The sequence below is a fragment of the Myripristis murdjan genome, chromosome 3 (assembly GCF_902150065.1).
Source record: "Myripristis murdjan chromosome 3, fMyrMur1.1, whole genome shotgun sequence".
NCBI lineage: Eukaryota > Metazoa > Chordata > Actinopteri > Holocentriformes > Holocentridae > Myripristis > Myripristis murdjan.
The window spans coordinates 20,160,377-20,183,585 of record NC_043982.1 but is presented as its reverse complement, the minus strand read 5'-3'; the positions used below and the strand labels follow the sequence as shown (position 1 = coordinate 20,183,585).

The 23,209-nt window shown below is 42.8% G+C and overlaps 1 protein-coding gene across 2 annotated transcripts in view; it reads right to left on the bottom strand.

Annotated features, from left to right (window-relative positions):
- nkd1 (NKD inhibitor of WNT signaling pathway 1) overlaps positions 1-21,157 on the bottom strand; it is a 37,953-nt gene extending 16,796 nt beyond the window's left edge. For both annotated transcript variants that reach the window (XM_030075997.1, XM_030076003.1), the window contains exons 1-3: positions 20,965-21,157; positions 20,814-20,846; positions 20,459-20,598 (exon numbers count right to left, since the gene is read on the bottom strand). In XM_030075997.1, the coding sequence (XP_029931857.1) occupies positions 20,459-20,598; positions 20,814-20,846; positions 20,965-20,989 (198 nt within the window). In that variant the 5' untranslated portion in view covers positions 20,990-21,157. The remainder of the gene's footprint in view (positions 1-20,458; positions 20,599-20,813; positions 20,847-20,964) is intronic.
- Between the last annotated feature and the right edge of the window lie 2,052 nt (positions 21,158-23,209).

Below are 23,209 nucleotides of genomic sequence, written 5' to 3'. Positions count from 1 at the left end.
GTGGTGATGGATGGCAGCTGTATTATTAGTATGCTGGGGTTATGCTGGGATTTGCTCTGGTTAATGTTGGAAAGGCACACACACACACACACACACACACACACACACACACACTTCCTCATCCTATCATCAAAAGTCCCAGACCACTAAACTGCTGCAGAAATATGAGGAAAAAGCTGAAACTAACTTGGAACCTCTTCACATATTCTTTTGTAGTTTCTAGAGTTCAGAGAATGGGGCAAATTGACACAAGCACTCACTGTCAAACCAGGGCAAGCAAAACAAAAATTAGCCCATCACTTTTGAACAGGGAATATGAATCAAATTAAGAATCAGTGAGCATGTTTTTCCTATGCTCTGTGGAACTTCAATTGTTATTTGTGACAGCTCTAACAAACCACAGAGCTAGGACTCAAAATTGTGACGAGATCTAGATCTGCCTCATAAAAATCTATGACAGTGTGATAAGGACAAAATCAAATTGACCGAATACCTCAACATTAACATTGTGACGATACTGTAGAAATGATTGGCGCTTTATTTACACAAAATATATTTTTTGATGCACAATCTTGAGTAAATGCGGATATGATGACAAAGCAGGTAGAGGTAAACCATAGAATAGCTTCTACAGTGCAGTAAGTTCAGAAAACTGCATCCCTTTACTGTAACATAGCCTTTAAACCAAGGAAAAGAAAACACTTCACAAAAAACCCAGACAATATTTAGTCTTAACACTGATATATTACTCAGTTCTAAATAGGATACTGATTTTATGGACCCGGAGAATGTTGGTTCGAGTTTTTATTGTCAAACTATCTTCACGTTACACCAGTGTTGGTAATTCTGATCCGGAAAATGTATCCATATCCCCTTGGTCCTGGTTGCTTTCACACACTCGCCCTTACAATCTGCTCTGATGCATTCTCTGTGGAGCAGCTTCAGACTGAATGACCTGATGACATCAAAGGTTTGAAACTCAGCACTGTGGTTTCTGGCTTTAGCAGAACTTCACACCAGTGTAACTTCACACCAATTGATTGGACTGTCCCAGATCACAGAAATAACATATAGGAATTCTTAAAAAAAAAAAAAAAAAAAAAAAAAAAAGCGCTGTTTTGCTTTAAAGTTCCGGCGTTCCCAGCAACCAAATGGTCATATTTTCCTCACTCTGAGGAAACTCCTTTTTTTTCCTCCAAAGGAACAATGAGGTCAACCTCTTTGTCCAGCTCTGAGGGCCTACTGCTCTCCAAAAAGGGAGGTTTTAATGGCGGCAGTAACACTTTTGGTTGGACTCAGGTCTTGGGTGGACAGAGGAGGTCCATTCAGGCCTGTGAGAAAGAGCTTAATCCCCTCAACCTCACTGGTGACTCTGGTGACAATGAAGCCTTCTGCCACTCCTTCTCTGCAGATCAATGGAGAGAAAGCCTGACCCTGCAGCCCAGCATTCACTGTTTTTGAGTGACAGCTCTTTTTGCCCTGCAGACACTTCACTGACATTCTTATCAAGAGCAATCAAAGAGCAGGTGGGGGCTCAGGGTCTAACTCTGAGACACTTGAACAGGACACATGGCAGTCAGCAGACACACTGATGGCGCAAGGTTTCAATCTGTGACTTTACAGGTATATAATGATCTCACCTTGGCTCTTCTCTTCAACTGGACCTCAGAGAGACTCACAATGCAGGATTGGATGTCTTGTTTCCATTACTTGAGAAAGTAGATTTTCCTTGAAATTAATTAATTTGGTTCAGGGTTGGGTGATATGTGCACAATCAAATATCACATTTTTGACCAAATACCACCAATGTCACACTGTTATGACGATGACTACTGGTCATCAGTAACGCCTATATAATAACTAAGTGGGTAAAGGACACAACAGCAAGAACAGTCAGGTGAGTTGAGAATATTGTATCACTTTACTGTAACGCAGCCTTTAAAACCAAGAAAAGACAACACTTATGCCATATCACGATATTGCAATATTGAAAATTTCAGACGATATTTAGTTGACACCGATATAATTTTGATGTATTGCTTAGCCATAATTTGGTTTAGTTAATTTGCAAAATGAAGTAGATTAAAAATAGTGTGTAAAAATAGTGATGAAAAGAATAATGACAACAAAATAACAAGAGGCAGCGAAATGAAATAGATGGAAGGTGCCCTGGAGAAATAAATAACACTCAGTCAATGAAAATAAAGGGTTTTCAGTGTTATGGTGCATTTTTACTTGAACTGAGTGAGATGAAAGTGAATTTAAACCAAATATGATGCTGGCCATCCTTATTTCAACTGATGAAACATTAACAAAAAGATATTTACTTCATCTGAGGATTCACGACGATCTGTGTTCCCATGAACCATGTTCCCTCAATTTGCTGGCACACATGACGACCAGTGACCATGATAGATATCTGTATGTTAATGAGATGACCTCAAAAGAGCCATTCATCTCGACCTTTTTTGTCAGGCAATGAGTCAGTGACAAGCCTCCCTGGGGATGTTTACTCACCTAGAGACCAGCAGCCAGAGGACAGAGTGAGGAACAGAGAGAGAGATGAAATCCCTCCAAACCAGAGTCAGATGTATGACAATGCAGTGGTGTGACGGTGACACTTCACAGAGCCTTAACCAGCAACACATCAGCATGGTGCTGTGAAATTCATGCTGGCTGATACACACATACAGCACAAGAGAATGCACCACTACTTAACACTGGTATAGAGCGTCGAGTATGTTTTGTGTTTGCTTGTGTTCATGGTCCAAACTGGTCTATGAAAGCTGTCACTATCTGAGGTTTCACTTTCCCAGGCCTCTGCAGGCTTCAGCCAGAGCTGCAGGCTTCAGGGTATCACAAAAGGCATTCAGCACATAAACAAGCGTCTTTCTACAGCATTTGGGACCACCAAAAACAATTTTCCAGACATGATGTTTAATGTTCTGTGGAAACCAGAGTTTAAAGCACTCTGCTTTTAACAGCAGCCAGGTCCTTCAGACTTTCTGCAGGGCTTGGAGGACAAGGGATTGTATGGCCCCTGTGTGTTTTAAAGTTGTTCAAGCTCCTTCACAGAAAGTGATTTATTACTAGACTACACACAGGAACACAGTGTGCCTGCCCCATTACAACATCCCATCTACATTACATGCAGGGTTGAGGGCCTATTTGTTTTGGCTATTGAACCTAAATGGCAAAACAAGTCAGTGGTGCACATTATGAATATGGATTTGGACATAAAGAGAGAAAAATTTGCATATTCAAAAACAATAATATTTACTGAACTAACACTAAATCAGAGAGGCTATATTTCTTTAAGCAGAATGAACAGTCCACTGCATTTTTTTCCCTCCACCATATAACATTTTAGAACTGTTAATAACTGTTGATCTAGCCTGGATTTCAAGGTCCATTTCTTGGCTGCATTTTTCTTATTCCTGTGGAAGTGGCCAAGCAGCCGATGTAACATAATTTTGTAATATTTCCAGGGCTGCCACAATTGTTCAACCAATTTATCCTCTAACAGTAGCCTCAATTGACCAGAATGAAATGCAGCTAGGAGTTGCTGCATTTTGAGAAATTAATACAACACAAGGTTTTTCTAATATAAATTCTCATTCTCTTGCTCTTAGTATTCTGGCATTATTGCTCTGACTGCAAATACATAAAATCCTGAAGAATAAAACAAATCCAGGCAACTTCTGTGCCTGTGGTTTAAAGGCATTCTGGGGAATGCAGGAAATCACAGACTGAAGTTTGAGTACACACGGCAGGTTGACTGAGAGTGGATAGAACAAAAATGAAAATTACAATACATCAATGAATAACTCCTTAAAAACATTCATCTCTAACCATATGAGAGGCCCTGTTCCAACCTGGTATTAACATCCGTCCTGAGAAATCTGATCACAAGCTGAAACCTCCAAGTACAGGTGTAAACAGCAGCAATGTGTCCTGAGTGACTGTACCTCAGGCCACATTCGGAGGGGGCCTCGGACGCTTTTGTTTGCATTGCATTCGAGGTGTAAGCAGACATGTGTTCCAGGACGCACTGAAGGACCGCCCACTCACCTGACCTCCTCTGTCCAGCCCAACACTCCCGACGTCAGCCAGGTCAGGCCAATATCTTACCTGACTCTGCCCAGCAGCTGAACTGTCAGCTGATGAATCAAATAAAAACTGAAATACAGGTCGGCTATAAAGTAGCTGGTTAATGAAGAAAAATACAAACTGTCTACCTGAAGGATGGGAACAACAGGTGAGCCAGGAGGAGCTCAGCTCCCCTTAATAAGGCATGATCTCCCCTAAAAACATGATGCAAGAAATTTTGGAGGGTCTCTAAAATATATATTTACAATAGGCAGGGTCTTTTCTTCCATAGAAAATTTGAAGGCAGTGGCTGTTTTTAAATTTCGTGCCCTGGCACGATTAAGTACATTCTTTGCAACCGTAGAAGTGATAGAGGAAGTGACTACAGGAATACTACAGAAATATTCCAGGTTGATTTATCCACCTAAGCAGAGAGCCCTCTCAGACTGGACTGATTAAATAATCTGAGCCTGAACATGATTGGGTTGAGCCTGTAACAGATGAAATGATGAAGATGATGATGAAATGCGTCCTCAGTGATTGACAACCACATTAAAATGAGGCTGGAGTGAGCAAGGATGTCTCGTTTTGTTAAAAACCCGCTGCCTGTGAAATGCCATTTTATTTTTAATTTTTGCGTGGAGGGAGGACCTGCACAGTAAGAATATCAATGTACGGTGTAACCGCCTGTTTAGCTCTGCATATGACAATCACAAACTCTCTCTCTCTGTCTCTCTCTGTCTCTCTTTCTGAAATGATACGTGTTTAATTACATATGGAGCGGGAAAGTGAGATCCGATCATAAGGAGGCAGGCGAGACACATGGGGAGATGGATTTTAATGCTAGGTGTGACTGGACAGACTGAGAGCTGTCCACTTGTGTTCAGATCACCAAAGATGCATTTTAATACCAGGAGGGAACAGAGCCAGAGAGACATGGGCTGGAGGTGCCAGAATTGAGCTTGGCAAGTTAGGGCAGAAACTTGCCTGGGGCTCTAGCATCATCCATGACGTGGAAGAAATGGGAAGAGTTTTTCTGTTTTTTTGTGTCTCTCCTTGTGAAAGCAAAAGGGTACATTACAGTGCAAGTAATATATGCTTATATGTGATTGTGGGAAAGTCCCACAAGGCCTCTTGGTTTCTACACTGTCTGTCTCCACGCCACGCCACACAGGCCGACAATTTACGTGGCCGACGACAGCTCCCCCTGATCGTGAGCCAGGGCTCAGTGGAGGCAGGCCTCTGGAGCAACAACGGCATACTGGCACTCCATCAAAACCCAGGAAAAATCTCATTAAGGCTGCGGCCGGGTGCCTCCTGTTCTCTCCCATACCCAGTGCTGGAAAACACCTTCAGGTCTGTGACATTCAGAGCAGGGCTGCCGACATGAAGCGAGGAGCGACACACATGAAAGACCATTTAGCCAGGCAGGCGAGACGAGCAGACTCAAAGAGACAAGGGGGAATATGGGAATAGTGGCCGTGCTTCTCCAAGTGCACGTCCGCTTCCCCTGGGCCCTTTTAACAGAAGACAGCTGAGCTTGGTTGGGGTTGCACTAACATAAAAGCCACCCACCAGTGGAGTGGGTGGAATAGAGTGTTACAGCAGCAGGTGAGGACTGGCAGAAGTGATCACACTCACCTGAGCCAAGTTTCAAATGACACTGTTTACATTTGCATATTTCACCTCCAGGTTAACTGGGGTCACAATTAACAGATGTTTTATTTGTGTTCTTTATGAAAAAGTGTGCTGACCACCCCTAGGAACCCACAGACAAGTTCACTGCTACTATTTTATTTATAAGGGTATTCTTCCGCAGCTCTCACAATGTTTCATCTTTTTTGGTTAAATCTACAGTATCAAACTATGGTTCACACTCTCAAGACCTCTTTTTACGCTCTGTCCTTAATGTATGAACTGAGCAAGGCAAACAGCTTTTGTGTTGCAGCCTCAAATAAACTTGAGAATTTTCTGAAGCTTCAGAAACAAATTACCCTAAACGAGTCTAACTTTCAGGTAATTGGACTAATAAAGGAATATCTTATCTTATCTTATCTTATCTTATCTTACAGTGTGAGTGCAATAGTTTTACTGTTTAGTGTTCCAGTTTAGTGTAATGTTTGCTGAGTTTAATTTCTCTCAGCTTTTTATTGCTATGTTTTTGTGTATTTACTTTTTGAGTCAGATTTTTTCATATTCGGGTAAGGCTTTCTTGGCAACAAATCCCTCTAAAAAGTGATGTCCATCTCTAGAGACTGTCTTGGTTAAAGTAAGGTTAAGTACAGACAGACAGACAGACAGACTGATAGATAGATATAGATAGATAGATAGATAGATGTACCTACCCAACTAAAACAGCGTTTTTTTTGACATTCTGCTCCAGCTTTCTCCAGTCCAAAAGACAATAATTTATTGGTAATTTGTCATATTACGCAGTTTAAAGTTACCATGAGGTTGGGATTGCCTAACGAAAATGTAGAGCATGTCCTGTGTCATCACACCGATGTGGGTCAGAAATTAGGGGGTTTCCTGTTTACCCCTCTGCCTATTGGAGCTGAAGTTGATAATTATACGGAACTGTTGCAAGGTTCAGAACGAACCTTTTACACTGAGTTCAAGTCCCAGATGGTAGTAGGATTTTAGGTCAGTGTAAAAGGGCCAGTTGTAGGTCAAGTTGTATGTCTTTGTTCCAATATCACCAGAAAAAAATCCCTGTAAAGTTGGTGCACGTGGCAATTAAAACTGTTTTGATTCTGATTCTGTATAACATGATTAACAACCATAAAGCTAATGTTTATGAATTAATATAGCGGAAAATAGTTAGCTGTCCAGCCTGGGGGCATTTTAAAAGCTCAAGTGCAGCTGCAGCCCCAATGTTGAAAGCCAAGAAGTAAAACAACAAAAAACTCATATTAGCTTTAGAGCTGCAAATTAGCTTATAGGTCTAGTGTTACTCGCACAAGACCTCAAGAGAGGAAATACCCATCCCCTTCCACCCCCCAAAAGAGTAAGCTGAGATACACGGGAGGCTGTTTCAAAGGCAACTCAGGAATCTGGAGCAGTGCCTATCCTGGAGTATTGCAGAGTTACCCAGAGCAATGAGTTGGCAATATGTTAACCTATTCACTAATGTGGCACTGCTGGGAGTAGAAAAAAAAAGGTCACCACAAAACCGAAACTTACACCTGGACCCAGTCCTCTTTTCCAGTTCTTCATGCTGAACTGCTCCTCACCTTCCAGCAAGATTAAACAGCCTCATTCAAAGCAGCACGTAGCGGTAAAACACGATGCCCCAAGATGGAGCCAAGATAGAGGGTGTTGATGTGAGGTAGTGAAGAAAGCTCTGCCTCTGAGCGTGGCTTCAAAGGGAATCAGTTTGCACACATGAAATTAAGATCTCAGATAATCATATAGCGTAGCAAAGCTGGCGCGAGATGGCCCCATTTTTGGAGGGAAGAGAGGAGATAGAGCCAATTTTCATACAACACCTACAGATTGAGAACCGTAGCTGAGCAAAACTAATATGGGTCTCTGCATGTGTCTCCAGCCAAACTAGATAAGCCCGGGTTTTACAAAGGGACTATCCGTCTAATCATAAAATGATGCACTGAGTTATTTTTTGGGTTTGTGCCAGCATGATAGATATTTGGGTTGTCTGAAAGAGCCTTCCAACTTACAGTATAAATGCATAAAAACTAAGCTCGCAAGCAGTCAGGAGTGCCAAGGGGAAGTCAAATCTGCTGTTTTACAACGCAGTTTTATGCATCTGATAAGGAGCTGAACGGCTTTCCAGAGGTCACAGTCTTTTGATGTTGATTCTTTCACATATCCCATCAACAAAACATGAGCCATTTGCTGTATCCAAAGCACTTTGCAGTACCTTTAGTGTATGCATATTATCGTTTAGCATGGGTGGCCTCAGTCGAAATCAAATCCCAACCCTGATGGTGTAATTATTATGTTCATACTATGACAAAGGAATTAACAAAATCAGAGCTTGGTCAGACAAGAAATAACAGCAAAAAAAGCCCAAAGATTAGTAAGTGATTGAACCCCCTGGCTCCTGGAACCATATGGGCTGCAACTGGCAAGGAATCCAAACTCGCCAAGCTTTCTCTCCTCTGTCTCCCCCCACTCTGTCTGCTTCGATTTTTTTCTCACTGTCTGAATAAAGAGAAAGAACAATACTAAAGTTTAGTGGCCTGCCTACTATCCCTTTAAAAAAACAGAAAACACAGGAGTAGTTATGCATCAACTAGATAAAATAAGCCCTTCAACGCTGAGAGGACCGTTTAAGACAGCCCTCTGAAGCCGGCTGGTACGTAATTTGAGGTCTCAGAGGGAGCATGGCAGACACCTTCCCTACAGACTGCGGTGGGCTGCGGTAGCGGGGAGCAGACTCTGCGGCCCCATGCCTAACACCCCTCAGTCACGGCACACCCACTTCTCTTCCTGCACCCCAGGAAGGAAATTATAGCCACAGGCTTAGGATCCATCAGCGGGCAGGTTGGAGGAAGCTGCTCTATGATTAAAGTGTGCATGGTCAGCACCACCAATGCTGGAGGGGTTTGAGTGGCCCACACATGCCAGAGGGCTTACCCTGTTAGCTTTAGTTCACTGGACAGGTCATCCAAAGACTACACACACACACACACACACACACACACACACACACACACACACACACACACACACACACACACACACATAGACGCGCATGCACAGACCGGAGTATATTATGGAGGAGGTGTGGTTTAGTAAAGCCTAGTATCCAAATATCATGGTTTGCGCTTCATATATTTAGTCATTTTATATGTCTGTGCACATGAACTCTGTCTCATTGCTGGACAAGTCTCACAGAGACACGTGTCTGTGCAGTGTGTGTGTGGATGTGGATGTGTACACACATGCTGTTTAGCCTGTTTGCTATATGACTTGTGAATTCATTTTTTTACAGCCCATGTAACACATATGATTGGATGCTTTCCTTTTGTAGACCAGTTGTGCACGGCCACCAGTCATTTCTCCACGTCAGATTAACATTGCAAACATTGCTGGTCACATTACCTCACCCACATCAAAGGCTGCCTCCTGAAAGGCTGAGTGGAATATTAGCAGAGATTTACAGCCCTCATCTCTGTGCTTCAGAAACATGCTGATTTTAAGTAATCTCCCTCCCCCTCTCCCGCTTTGTGCTTCATGTGTGAAGTTGGCCAATGCTTTAATGACCCATTTACAAAACTTTTACACCTGCAAAGATAAGCTTTTACAACTCGACTACCCCTAAGGCACTAAACCCTGCCTGTTACTCAAGGTACCGGCCTTTATTAGCTTTGAAAAATATGTAACCAGAGCAATTATCATTTATCAGACTGTTTATCAAAGCCTTCTCTCACCAGAGAGGAGGAGAGGCAGAGGATACAAGCTGTAGATCAAGGGTCTAACTGTGCGTTTGCCCCTCAAGCAATTCAAGAAGCCAGTTGCCAGTAGTGCATTCATTCTCTACAATCAGAGAGACACTGACTGATGTTAACCACAGTTGTCTAATTTCCTCTTTTGCCAGTGCTGAAAAGTTGGCTGCAGCTGAACCTTTGAGGGACAGTGCCAAACAACAGCCAATCACACACCAGCACTGCTACATATCCTGCCAATCACTGCAAAATCATTTGTGCTACAGCTAGCCATCAGCTAGCTCAAACTGGCCAATGGACAATGTGGTTGTTGGCAGTATGAATGCAAAGTAAACCTCTTCTGTTTTTATCCTGAACTTGCCTTGGGAGTCAGAGAGTTAACGGGGAATATGAGCTGGAAGTGGACTCCTCTAACACATTCTCCACTAGCCCATGAACCCACTATGGGAGCTTACATTCCCAAGAGGGAACTAAGGATTGGAAGGGAATGGAGACAGGCTGTCACTTGGCCTTGATTTACAGGTGGTCTCGACTTGCCAAGACTAACAAATCACAACATTATGGCCCTTTGAATTCATAGTGAAGTTTGGGCTACGGCAAGAGAGAACCATATAGGCAAAATGACACACCTCATCTCCACAGGCCTATTGAGTTGATACTGCAATAAGATACCTGCCCCTCCTTAAAGGAAATTAGTGAATTTTGGAACCTTTAACTTGTATGGCAAAAAGAACACAGTGGTTATCCAGAGCTTATGTAGCTTTGCTGCATATGTGCATGTTTGTCAATCAGTATTTTAAAAATAGGATGGATTATGCAGAGTGAGACTCCCAAGACAAATGGTTGGCAACATGCCTAACTTGCATGCATAAGTGTCTCTGTGTGTTCTGTTTAATGTTGGGTGTGCCACACTGCATCTAGAGGGTTGAGGTAATTAGTTAAAGTATCCTTGAAGACAGAGCCCTTTAGATGTCTGGGTGGCTTCAGACGCCAGTCTCAAGGGCTGCAGAGCATGGGAGGAACAGGATTTTAGTCCAGAAGCCAAAGGCAGTGAGAAAGTGACTGGCACTTCAACCTTTCACCACAGCCACATGAGAAGAAACACCTCTGCAACTTGTCATGACAAAGGCTACAGCTAAAGGATTTCACTCCAAAGTGCTATATATCCATGACGTGAGACAACTGTACCTGGTTGTTTATGAATCAATGTTTTTAAAATGTACAATGTGTTAAACTGTCCATAATGCTGATATTTTGTAGATCACAGTCATTAGACAGTTACATTTAATAACCACCAGGACTTAGTAAAAATATACCCACATTTTTTTAGATGGTGCGTTACATGTTACACGTTAGTTACATGTCTGTTCACTATGATTTTATTATCCAGTTGAGCTCGGACATGTTACGTGACAGTTTGGAGTGCACAAAAAAAGATAATTGCTCACATCGCTACAGTAGCATGTTTCAGAGCAGACATCCTGCCAGCCACAAGCCACTACCTCTTAACATCCCTCACATCTGACCTTTTAACTGTGGACTAAAAATCTCTAATTACAGACAAGTTTTTAACTTAGCAAGTAAACATGGCAGCAGAAATAGACCTTTCAACTACTATATACAAGCACTCTGGTGCCAGCAGCAAGTTTCTATTCATAGCTGCCTGGAATTAGTGGCTTGTGTCACTGCTCACCATAATGAACTTGCCGTGGAGTTGGTTACTTGCTTGCGCACTGCTACAAATTCCACTACCCATGAGCACATTCAACTTACTCACGCAGAGACACAAGCACACACACAGCACATACACGTGCAACCACATGCACACACTTACCCACACACAGAGTAAACAGTTGCTGCTAAATCTGAACACTGAAAACCAGGAAATGAGATTTAAAACAAGAGAGAGCCAGGACAAATCACTGTTCCCTCCATTCATTCTCAAGTACTGAATGTAACCAATGAGCACATCACTTTCACTGGTTTCAGAGCTCCTACAGAATGCACAGTGACTTGATCACTGCAAGAGAAAAGCACTGCATCGTCAGCATACAGGCGATTGACTCTGAAGCATTAAATACAAATCGGCACAGTCAGTTTGCTCTGTTTCCAATCCCTTCCGGCAATGCATGTCTTTCATTTCTAACATCCATGAGGTTCCTGTGCTAAAAAAGAAAGCTGAGGCAGTCAGGTAAAATTGAAGACAGTCACTTAGAAGGAAGAGCTAAATGTCACACTACATGGGGGAAACGGGAAAGAAAACATTCACACCTACATCAGGTGAACCTCCAAGTAGGGCTTAGGAAAGACAGGACAACTGACTAATAGGTGAACAGGACTGACTTAATTTTAGAACATAACAGTATCTGTTCATTAAGACTACATGTATACAAAAAAAAAACTCCTGCAACAATGAGAGGACAATGTTAAACTGAAGGTCAGTGGGCATTAAGGAGCTTGTGCTTACTTTGTTGCTCCTGATGGATTTAAGAACCACTCTGTCCAATCTGGTGAAGTACTCTTCCTGTCAAGGTTTCTGTTTGTTTCAACATCAGTAAAGGGGGGTGGTGGGTGGAGGTTAACAGGCAGGCCAAATGGTCCTTTGGGGAGCATGGGGCTAGTCTGATTCATTCAAAGTGTGCAGGGTGAGGTCTTTTTTGGACTGTGGCACCTGTGGAGCATAAACACACCAGGGGAGGACAGCCTTCCTTTCAGCGGGGGCCACTCCTGTGTTTAGGTTTCCTTCCACCAAAAACATCCCCTAACAGACAATCCAGACCTCCTCCAGCCCTGGCGCCACGGGAAGAGCTGAAGAGCCCTGGAACCACTGTCTGGGGGAGGCACAATGCTCTCCCAGCTCTGTTTACCTAAACCCACTTCCTACATTCCCTCTACCTCAGGTGGCCTTAGGGCCCTGGTCACCAAGGCTCTCAAACATTAGGAGGATAAATACAACAGCAGGGCTGATGCAAGCTGAGGAGCCTATCACTGGTGTTTCCCTATGTCCTGTGCTTTGGAAAAACAAATAGCAGTGGATCTGAAGAGAACCATGCTGGGACTTTGTGTCTGTTAGTAGTGATAAACCAATCCACATAGTTGGGTAAACAAATGGGTAATGTGTGTAAGTGTATGTGTGCCTCTGTATATGTGTGCGCATGCTTGTGCGCACGAGTGCACTCTCATGAGAGCTTGATAGCAGCTTTATGCAGATGTTGATCTCATCCTATTTATAAGAGCCACTTCGAGTGCTCAGTCAAATTATTCAGCGCTTTCTGCATGGGCCAGAGCGCAACCCGCAGGGGAACCTGATAAACAAACAAGAGAGAATTATTCAGGGTTTAAACACTTAAACACCCACTTCAGCAGAGCCTTTTAAGTGGGTGATTAAAACAGGCACTGAGCTCCCATGGAAAGCTCAGAGGAGCCCAGCGCCACTGCAGGAGTCCTAGTCACCCGCAGCCTCTCCCATGCTCTCTCCCCCTTCGTCCCCCATCCCTAACCTTCATCATGACTGTGTGGGTGACAGATCCTTGACAGCTCTCATGGAGACTATAAATCAATTTTAATCATCACAATCCATCACCAGTTGAATGGGTATCATCGTCACTATCACCGTCAACATTGGGAGTGGTACCATCCTCAATTGTCTATTACTTGTGCCTTCTTTCCCTCTATTTTAACTCAACACTTCTCTAAATACTTCTGTAGTAAAGTATTTTTAAAAAAGTCGGGATATTCTTTGGTGTGGTTATGTATAACGGAGGTTATTGTCGCTTTTTTACAGTTTTACAGTTAATAATCCATGTGCAATGACAAAATTGTAGCGCATGCATAAGAGGGAAAAACAAAGATGATGACTAACTCCTTGACTACTACAAGTATTGGCATAGAAACCAATTAAGCATGGGTGGGTAGTTATGTTTTATGGGAATTACCGGCAAAAGTGAAATATGTCCTTGACCAATCAGAAGGCTGCATGAAACTGGCCGCTGTATAATCTCTTTGAAACTACATCCATCACTTTTTTGCTTTCTATCAGAGTTTGTTTTCAGTGAGTCATGAATCTAAAAGCACAGACTAGATAGGAATACTTTACAGTTTTCAAAACACATTAGTGTGTCTAGGGCATACACACAATCAAACGTTTAAACAACTTGGCATGATGAAGTTGTCAGTTAAATGAACTCTATATTTAGACAGATTATCTACTAATTAGGACTCTCGCAGATACAGTATTTAATATGCACACGCTCATCAGCTGTAAACCATTAAAACTGGAGGCTTTAACCCCGGCTTCAAAACAAAGGCAAATGGGGAGAGAAAACTTCAACCGTTGTTCATCCTCAGAATCCAACTGTTAATTAGTATTTTCAAATGAACGCCACCAAAAAGTCTCTCAAGCGAGGAACAAATACTCCAGCATAAGCATAATCATGAAAGGGGGACGAGAGGAGAGAGACTCTTTGAAATGATCAACAGCTATCCGTTGCTCCACAGTGAGCAGATATTTGGGGAAACAAAGCACAAATCTCAGCTGCTAATCCCCTGGGATTCAGAGCACATTCCCGCAGACGCCTTTGATCTCTGGAGTGCATCCGGACAGCCAATTCCAGACATACGGCACCCTTACATACACACACGCAAGCACAGATTTACACACACACAAGCACCACTCCACCCCATGAAACCCCACAAACCCTGTATACCCACCTTCTATTTTTAGCCATTTATGCACACAGAGTAATTTGTGGAGTTTCATTACAAAAAAAGACACCTAAAAAATGACACTTTTGCAACATGATTGCTGGCACAAAATTGAAATGAGTTATGTTACTTCTTAAAGGAATAAAGGAGCTAACTTAAGGGCTTGTTTGATACAGTGACAATACATTTATATGATGAGCTTTGGGTACTGTATTATTCCCAAATGGCTATGAGGCATTAATAGAGTAAAAGCTGATATATCATCGTTAGGGATGGACACGTATCAGCACAGGTCATATCAGTGGTATACCAGTATCAGCTGGTATCAGCTTCAAAAAGTAACATTCGTATCAGTCCAATGTTATTTTTACTGCTGATAACTCACTGAGTGTCACTTAATAAAACTCCAGAATCAACTGAGTAAGCCTAGCATGCTCTTTGTTTATCTTAGGACAGGCCTGTCAGAGTAGCTTAAAACCTGTTTTGCACCTGTATTTGTACTACAATTCTCACAAAAACACACCGGTATTGGGGTATCGTATAGGACCATAATGGATGGGTAGATCCTAAATATTAGTATTGACCTAAAAAAATTATATCGGTGTATCCCTACAAACAGCCTGAGTGAAAGAACAGAGAGCTGCAGAGGCAGTGTGGGTTTTTAAAGATGAACAACAAAAAGAGGAAAGAATGTCTGCTGATCGAATGTCTGCACGCCACTACAGCTTTACCTTACTCTATACCATCTTCAGTCGTTCACAGAAACCTTTTTCTAGACAGCACCATTCACTAGGACAGAGTTATCCACTTTGCTTTGTCACACAGGAGAACCTCCTCCAGCCCTGAGTGATCTATGAGACATACGATGCCGGATGTGACATTATAGCCACCTGCACCTCCTCGAACCACCCAGTCCCCCAGCTACATTGACGTCAGCCTGAGATTTCCTCCCCATCTTCTCATGGGAAAAAAAGGAAAAAAATCACAGAGCCCCTCTATAGCCAGGTGGTTCCCTCCTCCCAAAAGGCCAAGGCTTTTCTTTTCTTTAGAGTGTGGCTCCAAACTTCTCTCCCAGCCTCTTCAAAGAGCGACAACAAGCCTTCGGTCCCTTGGGAGCACAGAGGGGGTACACCCGTTGGGAGAGGGGCATACGACACACAGCATGCACAAGAGGCCAGCCGGTGGGAAAAGAAAACGCGCAGGGAGAGAACAGAAAGATGGAGAGAGAGGAAGAGGAGTCTGCATTTGAAAGGTGCTTTCAGCTCCTAGACAAGGGCCCTCGCTTTGTGAAAATGACAAGGAGAGAAAAAGCACGACAGCAGAAGCAAGAAGGGGAGGGGGGCAAAAACCTGCCATGTCTTTTATCAGATTTGGAGGCTGAGGGAATGTGTTTAAAAGCTTTAGGCCTACTTCTATAAAAAAAAAAAAAAAAAAAAAAAAAAACTTTCTACTTGCAAAAAAAAAAAAATCTTAGAGCTGGCAACCAACTGTGAAACAGGGGGGTTTGGGGGGCAGAAGTTCCACTGTGATTCGCTTTTGAGTTGCATTCTGTCGTCAGATGTACCTTTGCTTTTTGTCTAGGATTTCGTATGGGTCTAGATGGAAGCATGTTTGAAAAGATATATCTGTGTCTATATGTGTATATATATGCTGTGGAACTGTAAGAGCAGGGAGGCTTGGGAGCCAAGCAGAGTATGCTGCACTGGAAAGGTGGTGGGGTGGGGGGAGGGGGTCCCTTTACTACACAGAGGGTAGGGCTTCAGAGTGGAGGAGGAGCCATCAGTGTCACTACAAACACCTCCCTGCATGGCCCACTTCAAATGCAGTCTCATTTCATCAGCCACAACCAACACAGGGCCACAGGGTAAACGCAAGAAACAGATGGAGTCTAGGAGGGGAGAAAGGAGGAGAAGGGGTGAGAGGGGAGAGTTGGGATGGGGGGAGGGGGATTTTAAGAACAGAATGAGGGAACTTTGCAGGGAAGAAAGAGAATGCTTCAACAAATGATCAGAAAAAAATGTTCTGAAGTTACTCTTGAAACGATGTAGTCCAAACTATCAGATGAAGAATCTATAGCAATTAAGTATCAAAATTGTGCAACGCAGAGTGGCTTAGAGAGTGATTTAGAGAAGCATCAAGGGAGCTAAACAAACTCTCCGGCAGAAATTTGAACTTGCAAGTCATAAGTTGTGAAAATCTTGGGCCCTCTCGATGTCTGTGAAGGCGACATAATTCTACAGAGTGCACAACGTATCAAATTCAAAGGGTAGATGTAGACAGCTTGCTGTACAGAGGGGAGAAAGTGTGCTGGAGCTCACATGGTCTGGATCTCACATATTGAAATCCAACAGATCCACCTGTCCATACCACTCACTGTCTCCCATGCTCAACCAAAAGTCCATCTCTGACCACAGAACAAGACACTACCCTTGTCTCCTTATCCACAATCACAGCGTGAAGCCATTAGTGCACAAAAGCTGCTAAAGTGAGGAGCATACTGGTCAATTTTTTCCAACTCGTAGCTGGAGAGTTTGCTGAATCTTGCTGTGTTTTGGTGTCACATTTGACAACTAGGAACCTAGGGACTGGTGATCTACATGACTGTGCTCACAACAGATTTTTCTGCTTCTTCTTGTGATTTACAGTGGTTAGCAACAGACTAAACTACATATTACTCCCACCCACTGCAAAGCAATATGCACAGGCTCAGTTCTTTTCCTTTTCCACTGTCATGGTAGGACAGACTTGAAATGTATCCTTCTCTTCCAGATGCATACACCAAAATACACACTCCTTCCCTGTTGCCATCTTCATCTTGTCAGAGTCTCTGGGGCGTCGCACAAGACAACACTTTCTCTTGTGAGTTCCATAAGATTCTCAGGAAACTCACAAGGAGGTGTTCAGCCTGCAGAGCAATTGCTACAAAAATGCTATAATTTCCTATGGAGAGACACAGACATGTAGCACTGGCTACATGTAGACCGAGCTGAAAAAAAGTTAATCTTGAGCGGATCCACTCTAAACTGCAATCCCAGGTCGCAGCCAACATCTTCACTCTGCTCACTCTTTGAGTTTGCAAATATAAAGTCCTTGCGCGACGGCTCATAGATTTCAGGCACAAAAAACACTCTGCAGTCTGACCGGGACCTAAGACTGTGCAAATCAAGCCGAAAGATTAAAAATCCTTGGGAAAGCCGCCGAGTTCGTCCGTAGTCTAACATGAACAGCACTACAAAACAGCGTTCCTTCAAACCAGTATTGTTCATACAGGGAATATGGGGTTTCAGCAATATAGTTTGGAAAAGATCAGATCAAAAGAATTCCAAGCCTGGACTCCCCACTGCTGACACCCAGCCCACACTCTCCTGAACCCCAATTCAGCTGGGAGGGGGGGTTAAAAGAACAACAGCTATAAATAACTATCTCACCAGGTATCCTATACAACACAGACAGCTTTTAAGGATAAGGAGTTTGACTCGCATTCTCTCACCAAAGAGTTTTGACTCCATTTTTCATCTCACGGCACCTTGGTCGGGCTTTTTAACAATAGAGCACAAGAACTTCTATTGTAGCTTGAGAGTTGAGATGTTTGCCGGTAGAACTGAGGCATTTTGCTTTGAAAAATAAGTGCACGAAAGTTGTTACTCAAGATCTGAGGAATAAAGTTGATTTCATTATTGTTAAAATGTAACTGTTTTGCCAGCAAAACGCAGTAAAAATAACAAACATTAACATGACAGTAAATTTAAATAATTTCTTACCCTCTAAATGTTGCATCTACTGTATCAGCATAAACTTCATATGACTGGACGTGTGTGTGATCAAGCACTTTGCTAAGAGAGCCAAAAAATGTTTTAACTTCTAAATTAAGTACTGAAGAATTTGCAGCTACTTTTTCAGTGTAAAACAAAGGGGAAAAGCAACCAAATAAATATTGATGTCAGAAAACACCTTTCTTCTTTTATTCATTTTCCCTCTGAGCTATAAAAGCCATTAGGCACACACACTTGAATTATTTATACAAACAGAACTCCAAGTCCAAATTGTTCAAAAACATCCAACTCTTTCAGCAGGGGTTCATTTTCCATCCTGGGCCAAGACTCTCTTCACACCATCTGGGAAATGAAAACATCACTGTTGTCGAGGAGGAAAAGCACATATCTGCAAAAAGCACATATTTCCCAAGAACAAAGATGTCCATGTATTTTAGAAATTGCACAATGGGGCTTTAGATGTTTCAAGGGTCCACTCAACACATAAACAACCAAGTAAATGTTCAACCGTGTGCAATTTAGCATGAGCAAAGGGGAAAAGAAAACTTTCACTTTCTTTTTTCTTTTTTCTTTTTTTTTTTTTTACAGCATCAGCTCTGCTCTAGTAGTAAACAATCACATGGTTTCAAATGATTCCCAGAATGCCCTCCACCGCTCTGACACCCAAAAAAGGGCCCACAGACACTGCGCCTCCAGTGAGCAGGCTCCTGTTACAACATGAAGATGTTTATTGGAGCCCTGGGCACATGTCAGGCTTAGCGACTCTGACACCATGTGCGTGCAGCATATAAAGCCGGTGCTGACCCCTCACAACACTCCACGCCACACTTGATCACTTGCACGTAAAGGGGCCCTATGTTTCCCATCATCGACCCACCGTGTGGCATTATCACTGCCCTGCAGTTGCAGCAATGCAATCAAAAACACCTTGTACCAAAACAAAACAATGAGACTTTAGACCGAGTTTGGACTACAATCGGAGGATTTCTAGGTCCCCTGCAAAAGGCTGTCTTAAGTTTGCCTACTCCTCACCAGCATGCCCTTGACTCCTCAAACCAAATTATATCTTTCCCAAGGAACTGAGCCAGAATGTGCAGTTGCATCTTGCCTACTTGTGAATGCTGGAGTTTCATTAAAAGCAAATTAGAAGGCAAGTCAAAGGAAAATGTGATTTACTGCTTTTCACACCTACAGTTGTAGACTGCCAGTGATGACAGGATGGGCCTGCTTGTTTTTTGAAATGGTGAGTGACAAAAGGAACTGCCATGTATTTTATAGGAAAATCATGGCTTGTGCTGGAAAAGGCCATGTCTGTATAGAATATAACAGAACGTGCTATAATGTGCTCAAAATGAAATAAATGCTTTTCTGTGTCTTGGTCGTGGGTGGAGGAACTAAGCTGCCTGGTGGATTTTTTTTTTTTTTTTTTTTTTTGATGGGCTCCCATTCCTCAACCATGCTGCCTTTGAGGAAAGCATCACTAACCAAAGAGGCTTAAGGCTCCTCTGAAGCAATTCCAAAGGATTTCCTCACTTGACAACAACAGCACTGTGTTTACAGCGATGCCAAAATACAAAATAAGCATGACCTCCAACACTTCTCCCCAGCCTTTACAATGCACTCTTGTCACCACACTGTCAGACCGCAATGCTTTCAACTCAGACTTGATCTATTGTTACCTACACGAAAAAATAGGATCTGTGCATAGACTGATACCAACATTTGTTTCCAGCCTGAACAGATGAGACATCTACCACAGGACAGGATGCCAGGAGTGTTAAAAGACACGGTGTGATTTAGTAGAGGGAAATAAAGGTTTCATTCACAAAACAAAAAAGAGGAGGTAAAACAAAACCAGTGTCTTTTGTGGTCCAGTTCAAGAGTGCCAACTTTTTTTTTTCAGCCATGTGTAAATGATCAAATGGACTGAGTAACAAACAAACAGTTCCAGTTTCACTGATGTACAATCTGCACGCCTATGGCAGACCGACTGAGAAAAACACTACAGAGGATTTTCAGCTTCCACCTGATTTTTTTAACTCATATATTAATAACGTGGGCTATTTTTTTTAACGTGGATTAATCAACAGTCTCTGTTGCAATAACTTGAGAGTTTTGGCCACGAACAGACATTTGGAAAGTTTATGAGCGCAAGAGAGGAGCAAGTCTAGTAAATGCATTACAGATGCAGGGTGCCGGTTTCTTCGCTTTTTCACGCAAGGCTTGCGCTGCCTCAGACATAAGCTGGCGACAAAATGTAACGCGAATCCACGAGGAGCTGTGAGGAGCTTTTATGACAGCGCAAAGTTCACACAAAGTTGCCGTAAGGAGCACAAGCACCGCTGACAACCAAGAAGATAAGGAAAAGTTAACAGGACAGTGACAGGACAACACGAATACACCCGACAATAGAGCAGTAAAAAGTTTAACACAGAGTGGTCCAAACGCATTAACCTCCCTGGATAGCCGTGTAGTACTTACCCGTGTAGTCAAGCCGCAGTTATTCTTGTGTTGACAGCCCTGTTGCTCAAGCCGAGAGCCCGTGCAATAGTATTTCTGTTTCACCAGCCAGTCGTCGATTCCCTTCCTCGCCAAACAGGCATTGACTACAAAACTGTCGCCTGAAACAAAGAAACGCGTTATTACAACTACAAGATGTAAGTAATTCCTGGCGCCGCTCTCATGTTTTCTACGGCAGCCCATCTTCAAAGAGCCGGACGCTGCCCCGTGTGCTGGGAATACACACTTCAAACTGCACCGCTATCCCCAAACCACTAAATATCCTCAACCAGACTGTATCGTAGCTATAAGAAGAGAGGGAAAATGTTGCGCTTACCTTCCGGACTCTCCCTCGGTTTACAAATAGCAGCTTGAGAGAAAGAGAGAACACAATGAAGTGTTACTCGAAAGTATCACAGCCCGAGCGCGCATTCAGGGATCAGTATAACTACAGATGTAATTTCTCAAAGAGAAACAGGAAACCTTACCATGTTTCGAGTGCAGTTTACCCATTTCTATGCATCGAGTTGGAATTGAAAAGCATCAGATGAATATAATCCCAAGATAACAACAAAAGAAAAGGGAAACAGTGGTATCCAGACAGAGGCGCGTCCGTGGAGAAAGAGCAGTCTGCGCTCAGTACATCCTACGGCTGGAGAGCAAAACGAGCCTTTGATCCAGATTTTCATCATCGTCAAGTCACGCAGAGTGAAATATGCGTCTTCCTGTCTCGTCTTTCAAAATAAAACTTAGCTGGCGACGGTCTCGGACCCCATTTTTTTCGGCTAAATTATCAAAAAGAAGATGAAATGTCGGTAGTAACTTGTGGGAACATTTTTTCCCCCACAAGTTATATAAGTTTAAGCAAAAAAGCTATATGCAATGACACAAGGAAAGGGTTACAGGTTAAAATGTTCTTTTACAGGTTCCTTGCAGTGATAGACCCAATAGCAGAAAATATTCCAGGCAATATAGTTGGAAGGATGTCTGTTATCTTGAAAACAAAAAAACTGTGTTTTAACCCATAGCAGGGACACAGCTGTTCCTAAAAGTCACAAAATCCGAGGCCCAGTGTCTGTACACACACCAACTCTATTTCTTAGAAGTGCCAATTTTATACTTTTACACTGAAGACAAAATCGCCCCGCTTCCGTTGTTGCTTTGTCTGACTTGATGAAACTCAGCTTTCCTTCGTCTGGCTTCAAAGTGTAGAGGAGGCGTCACGAAAAGCTTCACTTCAGCCACTGAAAGATCAGGACTGACACTCACCAGAGATTAGACGAGTTGCAGACAGTCTCACTGAGTTTTATTGCCTGTGATTCCCAAAATGGGAGTGTGGGGACGTCAAAGAGCCCACCTGCAACATGAGAAATAAGTCGGTATTTCACTTGTTCTGGCACTTGCCACACACGAGGCTATGTGTGTCCAGATTTAACCATGCTGTAATTATTATGAGGAGTAAAAGACCAAAAAAATCCCCAGATCTGGACGCCATGAATAAAATAAAATTAAAAAATTAAAAAATTAAAAAAAAAAAAAAAAAACACTTTAGGCTTTAGGGAAACACTCAGGTGCAATGTTGGTGACCTAACAGTGTAACACACTGACCAAATAGCTGCACATTTTCTGCCATTGTTGTACTTTCTCAGCTTATAAATGATTTGGTGGCAAATTATAGTAGATACAGATTTGCCATAATTTAGAATTAGGTGAATAAACACTATTTCTGGAGCATGAGGATGTGTAGAGGATGCTGTTTTGATCGCATTCCACACTTAGACTTGTGCACATCAGTACCGAATCATAACTACCAGCACTAGACGGAGTTCCTAGGGGCAAAATCTGTGTATCTATTTGGGAGTCGTTGACACAAGAGGTTTAGGAACCCCTGTTTTATCGGACCAAGGCTGCAGATGAAAGGAAGTCAAGATTCTTTTGAAGTCTTCAAAATATATAAAAAATAGAGAAAAGCCACCCACCAGTCCCAGCAAGGCTATCAGGGTGAGTAGCCCAAGTGGAGAGAAAACATGACAGAAATGGAGAGAACACAGCGCTGAAAACAGAAAATTCTGTCAGGTCATTACAAAACCTTGTTGTCTAGCCTTGGAATAGTGTTCGAGGTGTCCCATAAAGTCCGTTTGAGATTTTGAAATGGCTCTGATCGCTGTCTTCATCCAAAAATCCTGAAGTGGGTTACATTTTTGTGGTTTTGTTAGTGGTGATGTAAGTAAGACATGGACTGTGGTCAACATTTTGGGAAAAATCTGTGGTAAAGGTTCAGAAAAGGCATCATTTCCCTGCACCCCTCATGCTGAAGAAATTGGGGCACTGTTAAGGCTGGCAATGAATGCCTGATGCAGAGGAGATTTTGTTTGCTCTTCGCCACCTGCGGTCTGAAACATTTCTGTAGAATAACTCACATTAAGATGGCAAGTGTGGCAGCATGGTGGGCCAGTGTTTAGCACTATTGCCTTGCAGCAAAAAGGACCTAGGTTCAAATCTCAGCCCTGGTGCTTTTTTTTGTATGGAGTTTGAATGTTTCTCGACGTGTTTCTGTGGATTTCCGCTCACAATCCAAAGACATGCAGCTCAGGTGAAATGGAGACTCTATGTGGCCAAAAGGTGTGAATGCAAATTTTTGGCTGTGTGTTAGCTCTGCAATGGACTGGCAACCTTCCACCCAGTGCATGCTGGAATAGACTCCAGCCCACCTGTGACCCTGATTACAAATGA